Below are 16,083 nucleotides of genomic sequence, written 5' to 3' on the forward strand. Positions count from 1 at the left end.
GGATTCAGTACATGGAATAATCTATTTTTTTTTTCCAGAAAGGTTACCAAATTGTTCCTATTACCATTATTGAAAAGTCCACTTTTTCCAACTGATTTGAGATGCCCCATTCACCAGACACTAAAATTCTTTATTTGGTTCCATTTTTGGATTCTCTGTTCTGTTTCACTGGTCTGTCCAGTCAGATAACAAGCCCGCATTATTTCAATTCTTGAAGTTTTAGGGTATGTTTTGTGATCGGGTAAGACTAGCCCCAACTGCCTCCCACTGCTTTTTTCCCCCCCAGATATACTGTCTATTCCCACCTTTGTCATTCCACTTGAACTTTAGAATAACCCCTATTTAGAAAAATATATTCTTTTCAATGGGATCATATTAAATTCATAAATTAATTTTAAATCACATGTTTATGATGTTAAAGATTTCTATTCAAGAATATGGTATAACTTTTCATTTGTTAATTCTTTGTGTGTCCTTCATAGTGTTTAAGTTTTTTATGTAGGTTTTATTTATTTCTTGCTAAGATAATTCTTAAGCATTTTATCCTATTCCAAGGTTTTGTTTGTACATATGAAGTTTATTTACACGAATTTTATACCCAACAACCTTATTTTCTCCTTTTATTTAAAACTACTTTAAAAGTAACTGTAGTAAAATTCTTGGAGAAAGTATCTTTGCAATTAGAAGTAATTTACTTCTACACCTAACAAAATCCACCTGGCCTGGCGGGGGGGTAACCAGAAAAAATTAGTAAATCCGTTGATCTGACTAGGCTCCTTGAAGAACTTTAAACTTAAATTCCTTGATCTCTCTAGACCATGGTGTTTTCATTAGAAAATGGGAATAACACTCCCTAATTCACTTCTCTGCTTGTTTCCAATGGCCGATACTGCCCATCAAACTTTAAAGTCATTTCTTAGTCCAAGACTTCACAAATCATCTCCCTTAGACCTAAACCCCTCCCCCAGGACATTAAAAGAACACGTAAGATTGAATGGCTATGACTCCAGGGTCTGGGCTCTAAGCAAGAGCAAGCACCCCATTAAAAAAAAAAGAAAATAGAAAAAAAGTTCCTTTCAAACCGACTTTCTTTTTAACGAAAGCGCTGTTTTTATTTCTATTCCATAATTGATGCTTCTGGTTGAACATAAAAGTCAAGCTTTCAATAATTTATTAGCTGAATTACGTAACCTTTCTCCCATCAAATATTAAAAAAAAAGAAAGAAAATGCTTCCAGATCTATCCTTCTTGTTATTGTTTTACAATGAGGCTCAGAGATTATTTTCCAATATACAATCCCAGTCATACATACGGTGATACTCATTTAAATTATCAATGACACAGACACACACACACACACACACACACACACAATTCTGTTCCTGCCCCTCTCTACTACCCCTGACACCCTAAGTCACACACATCCGGGCTTTCGTTACTTGCCTCCTGCACAACCTGCCTCACCGCCCCCTCATTCTCCTCACTCCCCGACTACCACAGAGAAATCAGTAAGTAGCACAGAATAGCATCAACCCCCTTCGCAGCATCGGAAACGCATCCCGTTTGGTTTACCCCTCCCTGTTTCACGTTTAGCGATTCCTCCCCCTTCAACCTCCCCAGTAACTTTGCAGGTTCCTGGTTTCCTCCCCTTTGTCCTCCCTGACTAGATTTGGGTCTCAGAAGCTCAGGTCCCACAAGCCCTCTGCACTGAGGAACCCCCAAACCAAACTCACGTCCGAAAAGCCAAAACGGCGACCCAGGATGCCTGCGCACTCCTTGGGCGCAGGGACACTCCCAGAAATCTCCGGGGTGTGACCAAGCGCAGGCTGTGAAGAATCAAGACGAATTTCAAACGACCCATCCACCGCTTTTCCTGCTCCCTAACTACATTTCCCAGAAGGCTCGGCTGTGCAAATTATCTCCCTTTGCGGACTAGTTCTTTTCTTCCAGAGCCTGTTCAACTCCAGGGGATAGTAGGGCGGGCCCGGAAAGTCCATTTTCAAACGCTTCAGAGTGAGCTTCTTTGGGAGTCACGGCCCGAGGCTGAGCCACGCTCCGTGAGACCTCCGATGCGCGGTTTGATGACGGAGTGCGATCCTTTCGGCTGGGTCGCAGCTGAGCTCTGAGAGGAATCCGGGCGGCCGGCGGCCATCTTGCTCACCGCAGGGACGTCTCTGACTACACTTCCCAGAGGACTTCTCGGCAAGAACGTTATTCTCGCGCGAATTCAGCCTCAAAGTCACGCGCTGGCGGGACCCTCAGGTCTGCACAGACGACTGTTACAGTCCTGTGGAAGGTTCTGCTGCTTTGGAAGCTTGGAAGACCTGAAGTGGGGAACCAGAGGAGAGGGCGGGACCGGAGCCTCGGCTTTGTACCGCTGAGGGGGTGAGTTTGAAATTGTGTGATTGTGTCTGTGTAGTGGTATGTGATGAATGAACGCGTGATTGTGTCTGGCTGTTCCTGTAGTGAGCGTGTGTGTGGTTCCAGTGATAATCGTGTGCAGCACAATCTGAGAGCCTGTGACTGTGCTGGTGTGATGGGATGCGACCCGGTGATGTGCGTGTAATCACGTGCGGCATTGTATGTAGGGGTGTGAGGAGCTTGTGACTCGGTGGATGTGATAGCGTTTGTCCCCGTAGAGGGGTGTGACTGTGCGACTGTGGGCTGCAGAGTACACGTGGGGGTACCTGTGGATACTGTGTGGTTTTAATCTGTGGTTAGTGTGATTGTGACTGTGCGACCATGTGCAGGTGTGCAGTGCCTGTGACAGTGCCGGTTGTGACTGACTGTCCTCTTGGTAAATGTGTGATTGTGCTTATGTGACCATTTGAGGCCCTGGGTATGCGGCCCTGTTGTTGGGTTGTGGGTTATCTCTAGCTGTATGTTACCATGGTGATTTAAGTTTGTGTGTGATTATGTTTGTGTGACTGGCTAAATGTTTGAAGTTTTTTCGCTTGTGTTTACCTCTTTAAGCATTATACTGTAGTTTCCCCCCGTTTTTAAACTTTATATGAATGCTGCCATACTGTCTTTTATCTCTTACTTTGCTTATTTGTACAACTATGTTTTTGAGAATTATGCATATTAGATATAATAGTGGTTCATTTGTTTTCCTTGCTATATTGTATTCCATCCCTTTAAAGTATACTACTATTATTCATCCCTTCTAGTAATGATGGACATTTGAGTTATTTCTAGTTTTTGACTTTATAGACTATGCTGCCAGGAGCATTCTTTTACATAGGGTACACATGCATGAGTTTACCTACCAATGGAGTTGCTAGGTCATATATCTTCCACTTTACCAAATAGTGCCAAAATATTTACAAAAGAGGGTGCCAGATTTATATTTGCACAGCAGTGTTTGAAACATCTCATTGCTCCATGTCCCTACCAAAACATGGTTCTGATAGTTTTTTTAAAACATTTTTATGACATATAGCATATATACAGTAAAGTGCACAAATCTTCAGTATACAGCGATAAAACAGTTTCCTGGATCAACATAAAGAACTTTGCCAGCACCCCAGAAGTTTCCCTCATGCCCCTTCCCAGTTATTCCTCTCCCAGAATCAATATTCAGAATTCTATAACCATTAATTAATTTTACCCATTCTTGAATTTCATATATAAATGGAATTATATGGCATGTGTTCTTTTATGCCTGGCTTCTTTTGTTCCACGTTATGTCTATGAGATTCATCTATGTTTTTGAGTGTAATTGTACTTAGTTCTCATTACATTTCGGGGTATATTGCAATTTATTAATTGATTACACTGTTCAGGGACATTTGATATTTTCTAATTTGGGGCTATTACGAATTGTGTTGCTGCTATGAACATTCTACTGTGGTTTTGGTGAACACGTAAATGCTCTTCTCTTGAGTAAATATTTAGGAGTGGAATTGCTAGATCATTGGGCAGGCATGTTTAATGGATACTACCAATATCTCATGTTGTACCAATTTACATTCCATCCAGTAATGTATGAGAGTTTCAGGTGTTCCACATCGTCTCCATTATTTGAAATTATCAATCTTTTAACTATTCTGGTGGATGTGTAGTGGAATTTCATCACAGTTTTAATTTGCATTTCCCTGGTGTGTAATGATGTTCAGCACCTTTTCATATCTTTATTGGCCATTTGAATATCCAATTTTTAAAAGTGTTCTCTTGTCCTTTTAATTTTTTTCATTAAAAAAAACTTTTTATTTTCATATTGTAAACATAGTGCAAAGAATTCCAATATACTCTTCACTCAGGTGTCCACAGTACAATTATGAAAACCAGGAAATTTACCCTGATACAAGACATTTGCTAATTTACAAACCTTATTTAAATTTTGCTAATTGTCTTATCAGTGCCCTGTTCTGTTCCAGAATCCAATCTAAGTTCCCAGATTGATTTAGTTGTCTTGTTTTGTTAGTCTCTTCCCATCTGACATAGTTCTTTAGTCCTTTTTATCTTTTATGACCTTGACACTTTTGAGGAGCACTGGCCAGTTATTTTGTAGAATGTCTTTCATTTGGATTTGTCTGCTGTTTCCTCGTGACTAAATTTAGACTATGCATTTTTGGCAAAAAGATCACAGAAATGATGTTGTGTTCTTCTCAATGTGTCATATCAGGAGTTATATCAGTATATCTCATTATTGGTAATGTTAACTTTGATCACTTGGTTAAAGGTGGTGTCTGCCTGGTTTCTCCTTTGTAAAATTACTGTATTCCTCTTTTTAATTAATAAGTATATTGTGGGGAGGTGCTTTGGGACTATGCAAAAATACTGTTTCTCATTATACTTTCACTCATTAATTTTAATATCCATTGATAATTCTTATCTGTAACAATTATTACTGTGATGTTTGCCTAGTGGTGATTTTCCCTTTCCATCATTCCTTCTACATTTATTAATTTAAATTCTAGTGTAAAGAAGAGTTGTCCCTTATTCCTCATATGTGTTCAATTATTTATTTATGAACTCATAGATATATATATATTATTCTATGAGTTCATAATCTATTATTGTTACATATTTTGTTGCTCAAATTGTCCCAGATTTGGCCACTAGGAACTCCTTCAGTTTGACTTCTGTGTCCTTTCAACATGACATTATTTTTTTGAGCACTGTCTTACTTTCTGGCACCAATATGTTCCAGGCTTGTATTTTTCCCTCCTCTAGCCCTGGAATCAGCAATTTCTCCAAGGAGCCCTGGTTTCTTTTATTGGAGAGTGGATTTATAAACCAAGCTCTGGGCACTTGGTGTGCTCATTTCTACCTGGGTGTAATTCCTCTAGTTCCTGGCAACGGACAGAGCTAGAAAATAAGCAAATGTATATACACACATCTCTATCTACCTATCTATCTATCTATCTATCTTTATTTGTATATATTTAAAAACCACCAGTTCATACTCATACTTTCAATTCCAGTCCAATACCATGGGATTCTGTCAAGAACTGTGAAGTATCTGAGATTTTACCCTACTTGTAAGTTAAAAGTTAGCTTGGGCAGCTTCACAGATGCTGGTAGAAGACATGAGATTTCGAGTCAGAGATGAAAGTTTGTTGCTCATTGTGGTAGCAGTAGACAAAGTATCAATATTTTCCTTGCACTGGTTCACTTGCACCCATAGGGTGATGCAAAATACACAGGTATTTATGTGCTCCCTTGAATTTAGGGAACCTGAATCTTTTATAATGGGTAATAAGCATGCCTGGCTTTTGCTCTAGACAGAGACTATCTCTGTCCTCCAAGGCTGTTCATTATATAAACATCTAGCAGAAATTATCCAGAATAATAGCACTTAGTCTCTGATCTGGCAACATGTGCAGAAAACATGCAAGACTCATGGAGAATTGTCTCCCTTCAGGTTTGGCCATTTCCTTATTTGTAACTCTTTTCTCCAACAGTGAGAAACCTGCTTCTTAGTATCAATAATTTTTTTACACATATCCTAGAATGTATATAAAGTAGTTGCAGAATTGCTAACCCATACTCGTGTAAAAAATAAATGTACTGGGCTTCCCTGGTGGCGCAGTGGTTGAGAGTCTGCCTGCCAATGCAGGGGACACGGGTTCGAGCCCTGGTCTGGGAAGATCCCACATGCCGCGGAGCAACTGGGCCCGTGAGCCATAATTACTGAGCCTGCGCGTCTGGAGCCTGTGCTCCGCAACAAGAGAGGCCGCGATAGTGAGAGGCCCGCGCACCGCGATGAAGAGTGGCCCCCGCTTGCCACAACTACAGAAAGCCCTAGCACAGAAACGAAGACCCAACACAGCCATAAATAAATAAATTAAAAATAAATAAATAAATAAATGTACTAAGTACAGTAAAGTATTTGTCTGCAACTTTTTTGTTCTTTAACTTAAACTTATATAGTCAAAACTGTTTCCAAAGTTACTCAATTTAGTTTTCTTCACTACCCTCTTCAGTATAGTTTTGTTACTCATTTTTCCTACATTTAGCTTTGTGTGTTACACTTTGGGTTCCTTTACATCCTGGTTGATTGTAACATGTCATAATATTTTGAGTATGAAAACATTAACATGGTTCCTGCCCACTTCTTGTACATAATCAGTCTCATTAGTTTCTGTTTTATCCTTCTGGTATTTCCTTTGCACAGATGAGCAGATACAGGTACTCTTTTGAATGACCTCTTATTTTTGCATTAAAGATAACATATTCTAGGTACTCTTTTTTTTTTTTAAAGAGCTCCTGACTTTTTATTTATTTATTTATTTAATTTTTTTGGCTGTGTTGGGTCTTCGTTTCTACGCGAGGGCTTTCTCCAGTTGTGGCAAGCGGGGGCCACTCTTCATCGCGGTGCGCGGGCCTTTCACTGCCGCGGCCTCTCTTGTTGCAGGGCACAGGCTCCAGACGCGCAGGCTCAGTAGTTGTGGCTCACGGGCCCAGTTGCTCCGCGGCATGTGGGATCCTCCCAGACCAGGGCTCGAACCCGTGTCCCCTGCATTGGCAGGCAGACTCTCAACCACTGCGCCACCAGGGAAGCCCTCTAGGTACTCTTTTGAACATTGCTTCTTTCACTTAATGACATATCCTGGACATTATGCTACTGCAATTCAAAGAGATACTAATAATTCTTTTTTACAGCTACATAATATTCCAGTATATGGATTTAATCATAGTTTATTCAACCACTCTCCTATTATGGGCATTTAGGTCAATATTTTACTACTAGAAATAGTGCTGCAATGAATACTTTGTATATATGTATCTTTGTATTGCTGGAGGCGTATCTTCAGAGTAGATTCCTAGAAGTGTGATTTCTGGGTCAAAAGGTAGGTGTGTATGCAGTTTTGTTAGGTATTGCTAAATTCTCCTTTAGAGCTGTTGTACCAGTTTTCATTCCCACTTGCAGTGTGTAAGAGTGCCTCTTTCTCCCCACAGCCTAGGAACAGAATGTGTCCTCATGCATGCCTTTTGTTTTTACCAATCTAATACATGAAACATAGTATCTCGGTGTTGTTTTCTAATTTCTTTAATTATGAATGTGCTTGAACATTTGAAAATCTTTTTTTGTGATTGCCTATTTATATCTTTCCCCATTTTTCTAGCAGTTTTTTAGCCCTTTATCTTTTAGGATTAGTGGTTTTTTTATATCTTGAAAAGAAATCTTCGATTATTCCCAAGGTCTTGAAGATACACTCCTATGTTTTCTTTTAGAAGCTTTATAAATTTATCATTCACATTTAAGACTATGGTCCAAATTGAATTAATTTTTGTGTATGGTGAGAGGTAAGGATAAAGGTTAATTTTTTTTCCATTCAAGTACCCAGTTGTTCCACCACTATTTTATTGAACATACCATCCTTGCCCATCTGAATTGCAAGGAGCTTTTATCATAAATCAGGTGGTATTATATATGTGGCTCTCTTTCTGAACTGTATTCTTTTTTATTTTTTGTCTTTAGTCAGTACCACTGTCTTGAAATCTGTAGTATTAATCCTCTGACTTTTTTTCTTTTTCAAGAAATCAATTTCCTGTAGATGTTAGAATCAACTTGTTAATTCTCACCAAAAAATAAAATTGCTGGGATTTTGTTTATGTATCTATTTGTTAATATGGGGAGAATTGACATCAATATTGCATCTTCCAACTATTAAATATGGCTTATATCTACATTTGTTAAGGTCTTTAATTTCTCTCATCAGTTAGCTATGGTTTTCAGTGCACATCTTTTGTAGATTTATACCTGGGTATTTGACATTTACTGTTGAAATTGTAAACAGCATTTAAATTTTGAAAAATTTCCAATTGCTGCTAAAAGTACAATTGCTTTTTGTATTTGTCCTTGTATTTAGCATCTACAAAAACACCTATTGTAGATGCTCTTTATCAGGTTGAGGGAGCTCTCTTTCTCATTTGCTAAGACTTTTTTACATTAATGAGGGCTGAATTCAGTTAAATGTGTTTTGTGTGTCTATGAAAGGAACAAATGTGGTATTGTTTATTATTAATCTGGTAAATTATGTTGATTTTCAAAAGTTGAACCAACCTTTTATTCCTGAAATAAACCCTACTTAGCCATAATGTATTACATTTTTCCCCCAGTGGGTTAGATTTGCTAATACCTTTTGTAGAATTTCTGCATGTGTGTTCATGAGAAATATTGGCCTATAATTTTCTTTTCTTCTAATGTCTTCATTAAGTTTTGGTGTCAGGCTTACATTAGCCTCATATGAGTTGGGAAGAATTCCTTGTGTTCTCTTTTCACTACATTGTAAGACTACAGTTAATCCTTAACTTTGGAAGAATTCACTGGTGAAGCTATCTGGGCCTGAAATTTTCTTGATAGGTAAATTTTAAATTATGGAATCAATTTAACTTTTCAGCTATTCTGTTGTTTCTGTTTGTTTTGTCAGTTTTGGCATTTTTTCCAGGGAATTTGTCCATTTCATCTAAGCTTTCAAACTTAAGAACATAAAGTTATTAGTATTCTCTTATTATCTTTTTAACGTCAATGCTATCTTTAATAATGTTCCCTTTTTCATTCCTGATTTTGTTCATGTTATCCCTTTCTTTTTTATCAGTGCTGTTGGTAATAGATCTTTCATTCCTCTGGGTATATCAATAACTTTTTCCTTTCTCTTTGGTTTTCAGCAGTTTGACTCTGATATGCTTGGTTGTGGTTTTGCTTTTGTTTTGTGTGTTTGTTTTGTTTACCTTCTTATATATTATTCTTCAGGTTTGCTGAGCTTCTTGAAACTCTTGTTGAGACTTTTAATCAACTAATCTATTCAAATTCTTTTTTTAATTTTTTAAAATTAAAAAATTTTTTTTCAGATCGGTCTCCCCCATAGGCTGTTTTGTTGTTGTTGTTTAATTTTTTAATTTAATTTATTTTTTTATACAGCAGGTTCTTATTAGTCATCAATTTTATACACATCAGTGTATACATCTATTCAAATATTAATTCCTCTCCAATCTCTTCTCCTTCTGAGACTCCACTTACGTTTGTGGTAGATCTTTTAACTGTGTCTCGTGTGTCTTTTATACTCCTCTGTTATTTTTTTTCTCCCGCACTTCATGTGGATATTTTTTGTTGGCTTGTCTTTGAGTTCAGTGATCCTGTCTTCTGCTTGTCTGACCTCAAAACCATGCAATGACTTCTTTGTTTCTTAATTTGCTGAAATTTTATGGATTTCAATTCTGTTTAGTTTCTTCATCTTATCATCCATTTGTCTATCTTTTCCTTGGTTGCCTTTAACATTTTAATTATAGCCATTTAAAATTATTTGTTTGCCAACTCCAGTATCTAAATTGTCTTTGGTTCTGCTGCTGTTTTCTGTTTTTATCTCCTTGCATGTCTAGTAATCTTTAATTATATGATAGATATTGTGTCTAAAACAACCATGGGGACCAAAGCCAGCCACTACCTACTTCTAGCCTTCTCATTATATAAGAAAAATTAAACTGCTTTTCAGGTCTCTATTACTAACAGACAACTACAGTTCCTAGCGTACAGGAAATTTTCAGGGTAATGCTAGAAATATTTAATACATTACATTTTTTTTAAATTAAAAGAGGTGTGTTATTTAGAAGAGTGCAAAATTCTCAAAAATTTTAAATCACTTATTAGATTGTAAGACTCTCTTCTCCGTAGTGGTGTCTTTTGGCAGTGCTCCATGCCCCAGGTGTGGTCATGTTGCAAATATACAATGGTCTTGGCCACAGAGATTGTTGGCTTTAAAAGGGAGGAGCAGATCCTCCAGATGTAAGAATTCAGCCTGGTAGGATACCATCTGGGGCAAAGATGAAGAGGGTTGGGAATGTGACAAACATAGTATGGAGCTATTGAAGTGAGATGTTTCCTGCCCATTCTGCTTGGAAGGTACAGCACTTGAGGAAATCCCTTTAAAATCAGGGAAAGGCCAGGAAGAGAGACCAGAAAGGGGGACTTAAAAGTGAAGAGTATAGGAGAAGGAACTCTTTTCTGGATTACTGTTGATTCTTTAGTATCAATAGTGACTGACCTCCACAGTCCCCCCTTCTTCTTTTAGCACAATACCTGGCATGTAAGAGGCTATGTGGTTGATAAAAATACTAAGAACTTAGTAAGTAGTAATAATAGTTATTTAAAGGAATGCTTTCAGGTTTTAAGGAAGAGGCATTTGTGGATTACTTTGGTTTTCATTTCCTGGAATGTGTTTACCTGTGGGGGAATGCAGTGAGTAACCAGGGGTAGAAGTAGCCATTAAATAATTTATAACATGATACCGTGGTGTTACTTCCTGAGTGTTCAGTTTTACATGAAATTATTGATAAATTGTTTGATGATCAAGGAGCTTGGTATATATAGAGGATGCTCACTGCCCTTTATACTTTTATAATGCTCAGTTTATTACATTCCTATATCCAATAAACAAAAAAACACAAATTTTCTTAAACATTTAAACATCGATGACAAATTCAGTTACTCCCCTTAAACAGTTTTAGACTTCTATTAGTATAGAAGCACACAGAATATACACAATTATTATGAATTTTATTACTATACTTATAGTCAAAAGCTATTCTAAAGCATCAGTGATGTGGGTTTAGTCCATTTCTATGTTATTTCTGTAGTTTTTAATTCCTTTATATTGTTATGCTAATTTTAATATCTTCCCCAAATTACTGTAAATTCTGTAAAATTACTTTGTTTGCTTTTCTGGATTTCAGTTTTCTTAAGTCAAGGCTCATTAGCCCCAAAAGTCTTCTCAACTAGGCAAGATTAGAGGATCTGGTTTATCAACCAGATGTTTCTTGGTCAGGACTTGGGACCTGATTGTACAATCCAAGATCATTGAAAATTGGTTTGACCAATGCTTATCCAAAGTAAAATGCATATGATCAACTTTTAGGAATTAATCATTCAGGATTTATATACAGGTAAAATGATATATGTACAAGAATATATATCACAGCATTGTTTGTTATAGTGAAAGACTGGAAACAACCCAAATGATCATTGGCAGCAAATTGGTTGAATAAATTAAAGTGTATCCATTTAGTAGAATCCAGTGTAGCTAAGAGAATTATGTAGCTCTGAATGTACTAGTTGGGATCTGGTCCAAGATATATTAAGTAAAAATAGTAACTGTGTATAATATGCTAAAATTTGTACTTTTAAAAAGTACATCTTTGGGTGTATATGTGTATATATACAAGCTATGTTCTCTAAGCCATGTCAAGTTGTCCAGATCTATCTGGCTCTAGTCAAAGCTTGAGGTTTCTGGAGTAGGGGTTAATGAGAGATTTGCCCATTCTTCTCACTGATACCCCTCAACTGTTTGTGTGGAGTGAACAGAGGGGAAATGATCATTCTGGGAGCTATGAGGCAAGTGGGATCTTATATAGCTTCTTTTCGTCTCCTCCAGCTCTGCCTTTTTCCAGAAGAGGAGCCCAGAGGAAGACTGGTCCTTTTCTGCAAATATCAAAGCCATGGCTCAGGTGAGATGCTGTTTCTTTTTGCTCAAATACAGTCATTTTTACCCAATACATGTAAATATTTGCTTTCCTCATCATGAGCTTTTAGGCGTTTTAAAAAAACAATTTTCAGACAGTTTAGTTATAAGCAATGCCGAAGTTCTCTTACTCTTGCTCTAAAGAAAAGGTCTCTAATAAGCCAATTCAAAAATTTCTCTCGGTGGAAATATTTATAGAAAAAATAAGTGGTTAGATAGTCATTGTTGGAAAAAAGGAAGGAGTGTCTGGTTAAAGATCTTTATACTCTTAAATTACAGATAACTGTTAGAGGGCTGAGGGGTTAGATAACAAGTGTCTCTGAAGGGGTCTTAATCAGATTAAAATCCATTAGAAAATTGCTTATGGAGTTCATCAAGTATCTTTATTTGTTCCCACAAATTGTTAATTACATAATGTAAAAAGAGTCTGACTGAGACCAGGTTTAGAAGAAAGTTTTTTTCACTGGTTAACATGGTCCCCCTTCAGGAACCTGACCCCTATTTCCTCCTAAACTACCCAGTGCCCTCCACAGTCCCCCCTTCTTCTTTTAAACAGTGTTTACAAATCCATTTAGTAAGTCCTTCAGCATCTTCTATCAGAGTTGTGTCAGAAATCTTGGTAGAACAGAAATGTGTTTTCCATTTGTTAATCTAATTTGCTTTGGACAGTGATTTGATAGGATGGAGATGGGTAATTAGGGACACCTCATAGGGAAAAGCCCTGATCATCTCCACAGACCTAGGTTTTCCAGTAAGAAAGTATGTGGAATGGTTTTGTTTGATTTCATTCTTAACACACAGAAAGATCTCCTATGTATGAGACTTTCAGGTTTGGAGGTATGACTGGTGGTTGGTACAAAGCTCTGACACCCCACGAGATCATCCATGATAAATAGACATCAGTAATGCCATTGTGTGAAACTGGATCACGTTCTGCCAATTTCCTGTAGTTCAGGAACAAAGGAAATTTACAATTGAGCAATGGGCGGTTTTAGGTGAGATTGGGCCAATGTTGGGAAGGTCTTTAAAGATCACCTTCAGCCTCAACGTCTGAAAGCAAAGGAGAAGTTGTCATTTATGTCCATATTATAGAATATTATTCAGTGAAAAAAATATGCTTATGGAAAGAATTTAACAAGGAATAACTTATTATACAGTAGTGTGACATTAGAATGGATCAGTCTTGAATTATATGCAAATTTAAAATATTTTTTAAAGTCATATTATACATGTTCAGAAGTAAAGTAGTGCTGTTTCAATCTGGCTCCACTACCAGTTCCACTCCCAAAAGGTAGCTGCCCTCAACTCTTGAATATTGATTATCAGTTTTACTCATTATCTCTTGACTTACTGCAGGGTGGAAAGGACATTATACTTACATATTGCACCCTTCATTTCCTCTGATTCTGTTATTATATCACAATGTTTGGTTAAATCAATAGTGTACACATTCTTAGGACTGCAAATATCACTCACTGCTGAGCCAGCTCATGGCTTTTTTCTGTTACAAGCTTTCATTTTACCTGGGGTTAATTGCTTTCTTCCCCCCATTTGCTTAGTTTTCCATGTATTTATATCCAAAATCTCCAGAATCACTGCCACATGCCAATCAATACGTTTTCCATCTGGTCAAACACATCAATTCCTTTTGAACATGGAGACATCCGTCCCCATTCCCTTTTTCACCCTGCTCCCATCTAGTTGCTCTCTAGGTCTGTTTCCCAAAGACTTCCCTTTTTTTTTTTTCCCCCCTGGGATTTTCCTTCACTGTTCTCCCGTGTTAATTCACTTATTTCTTGAATCTCATGTCTTCCTCTTTTCTAGTTTACTCTCTGATTTTGGTGGAGCACAGCCTCTGGTAGTTTCCTAAGAAATTGTGCTGAGTCGTTCCATGTCTAGGAATTTCTTTTTTCAATTGTCACAACAGAATGAAAATTTGGTTATAGATTTCTAGATCAGAATTTCTTTTCTTCATCAGCATATTGAAGAACTGTTCTTACCATTTCTTGTTTTTAGTGGTTTTCTTAAGAACCCCATTGCCTCTCTGGGTCTTTTTTTTAAATTTATTTTTTATTTATTTATTTTTTTGGTTGCGTTGGGTCTTTCTTGCTGCGTGCAGGCTTTCTCTAGTTGGGGCGAGCAGGGCCTGCTCTTCATTGCGGTGCGGGGGCTTCTCATTGCAGTGGCTTCTCTTGTTGTGGAGCACGGGATCTAGGTGCGCAGGCATCAGTAGTTGTGGCACATGGGCTCAGTAGTTGTGGCTCACGAGCTTAGTTGCTCTGCGGCATGTGGGATCTTCCCGGCCCAGGGCTCGAACCCGTGTCCCCTGCCTTGGCAGGAGGATTCTTAACCACTGCGCCACCAGGGAAGCCCCGCCTCTCTGATTCTTGATGGCTTTGTCCAACCTGCTTTTAATGTCTTCTTTTTATCCCTTATTCTGAAATTTTACTTATAGCTATTTTGGAAAAGATAGTCACATGTATTCATAACATATTATATGACAAGCATTTGCTAGTTGTTTGTGTATACTATTTCATTTAATGAGGAAACTCGTCTTGGCTGGATTTTGTACCTTCCCAGACTTACTTGGATAATGGAAGTGTCCCACTATACACAGGTAGTTTCCTTGGAGGAAACAGATGACTTGGAAGCTCAGTGATTCAGTCCTGCTTATTTGTTTACAGTCCTCCAGATGCATCCCAGACATTCAGCCCCACTCTGTATGCTTGCTGGTTTTCAGTTCTTCTAGCTTTATTTTAATAAATTTATTTATTTATTTATTTTTGACTGTGTTGGGTCTTTGTTGCTGTGCGCGGGCTTTCTCTAGTTGCGGTGAGCGGGGGCTACTCTTCCTTGTGGTGCGCGGGCTTCTCACTGCAGTGGTTTCTCTTGTTGCAGAGCACAGGCTCTAGGCACGTGGGCTTCAGTAGTTGTGGCTCGCAGGCTCTAGGGCGCAGGCTCAGTAGTTGTGGCGCACTGGCTTTGTTGCTCCGCAGCATGTGGGATCTTCCCGGACCAGGGCTCGAACCTGTGTCCCCTGCATTGGCAGGCAGATTCTTAACCACTGCGCCACCAGGGAAGTCCCTCTTCTAGCTTTATTTTTTTCTTCTCTCTTTCCGTCACAAAAACACTTATGTTTATTAATCCAATCTAATTTTTAACAATTTAACATGGTTGTTGTTCCAGGAGTCAGTGATGTTCAGTGATGTGTCCATAGACTTCTCTCAGGAGGAGTGGGAGTACCTGAATGATGCTCAGAGAGATTTATACAGAGAGGTGATGTTGGAGAATTACAGCAACCTGGTTTCAATGGGTAAGGACATCCATAATAATTCAGATTCTGCCTTGAGAAGGTCTACTTCTTCTGGTGTTATACTCACCTACCTTTCAAGTAACCATTTGGATTTCTACAGCTTATTTCCAGAGGAATAATTTTAATACTGTAGAGTTAGAAAGAGGAAGCTGCATTGATTTATGAGGGAAGTTTCAAGTCCTCTGTTATGTTTCATAAATCTGATGTATCTTTCTTTGACTCTTTCTTAATAATGAAGGGACTGGATTTGAATTCTGGGACATTCTCATCATAAACTTATCTCATTACTTCTTTTGTAAGCAGGACGTTCTATTTCTAAACCAGATGTGATCTCCTTCTTGGAGCAAGGGAAGGAACCCTGGTTGGTTGACAGAGAACTAACAAGAAACCAGTGGCCAGGTAAGTGAGGCATGGCAGGTAATGACCCAATTGGTCAGTGGAGAGACTGCACCTTTGAGATGAAGTCTGAGAAACTCTCCTTAAAAACTTTAGGCCTGTTGTGCAAAAGTAAGCCTTTTCAGCGTGACATTTCAAATGATCTTACCTTTTCCCCTTACTTAACACATTCCACCTGCTCTTCTCCTCGTGTACTTCTGTCCCAATTCTAAACAGCTGGTGCCCTCCTCCACCTTCTCTCATAATCCTTTCTTTCCAAATTTGGATCTACTTCCTTATCAGCTTATCCTCTTTTGTATTTAGTCTTTAAAAAGCATCACTGTCTCCTGAAATATTTTTTTTTCTATATTACCAAAGACTTATTTCCTTTAGGGTTTTTATGATACAGTAGCTCATACACTCATTGAT

The 16,083-nt window shown here is 38.1% G+C and overlaps 1 protein-coding gene across 1 annotated transcript in view; it reads left to right on the top strand.

The window, feature by feature from the left end:
- The first annotated feature begins 2,171 nt into the window (after positions 1-2,171).
- LOC133078924 (zinc finger protein 566) overlaps positions 2,172-16,083 on the top strand; it is a 32,004-nt gene continuing 18,092 nt past the window's right edge. Inside the window, exons 1-4 of the mRNA XM_061174145.1 lie at positions 2,172-2,385; positions 11,880-11,952; positions 15,153-15,279; positions 15,583-15,678. Of these exons, the coding sequence (XP_061030128.1) occupies positions 11,944-11,952; positions 15,153-15,279; positions 15,583-15,678 (232 nt within the window). The 5' untranslated portion in view covers positions 2,172-2,385; positions 11,880-11,943. The remainder of the gene's footprint in view (positions 2,386-11,879; positions 11,953-15,152; positions 15,280-15,582; positions 15,679-16,083) is intronic.

The sequence above is a fragment of the Eubalaena glacialis genome, chromosome 18, assembly GCF_028564815.1.
Source record: "Eubalaena glacialis isolate mEubGla1 chromosome 18, mEubGla1.1.hap2.+ XY, whole genome shotgun sequence".
Taxonomy (NCBI): Eukaryota; Metazoa; Chordata; class Mammalia; order Artiodactyla; family Balaenidae; genus Eubalaena; species Eubalaena glacialis.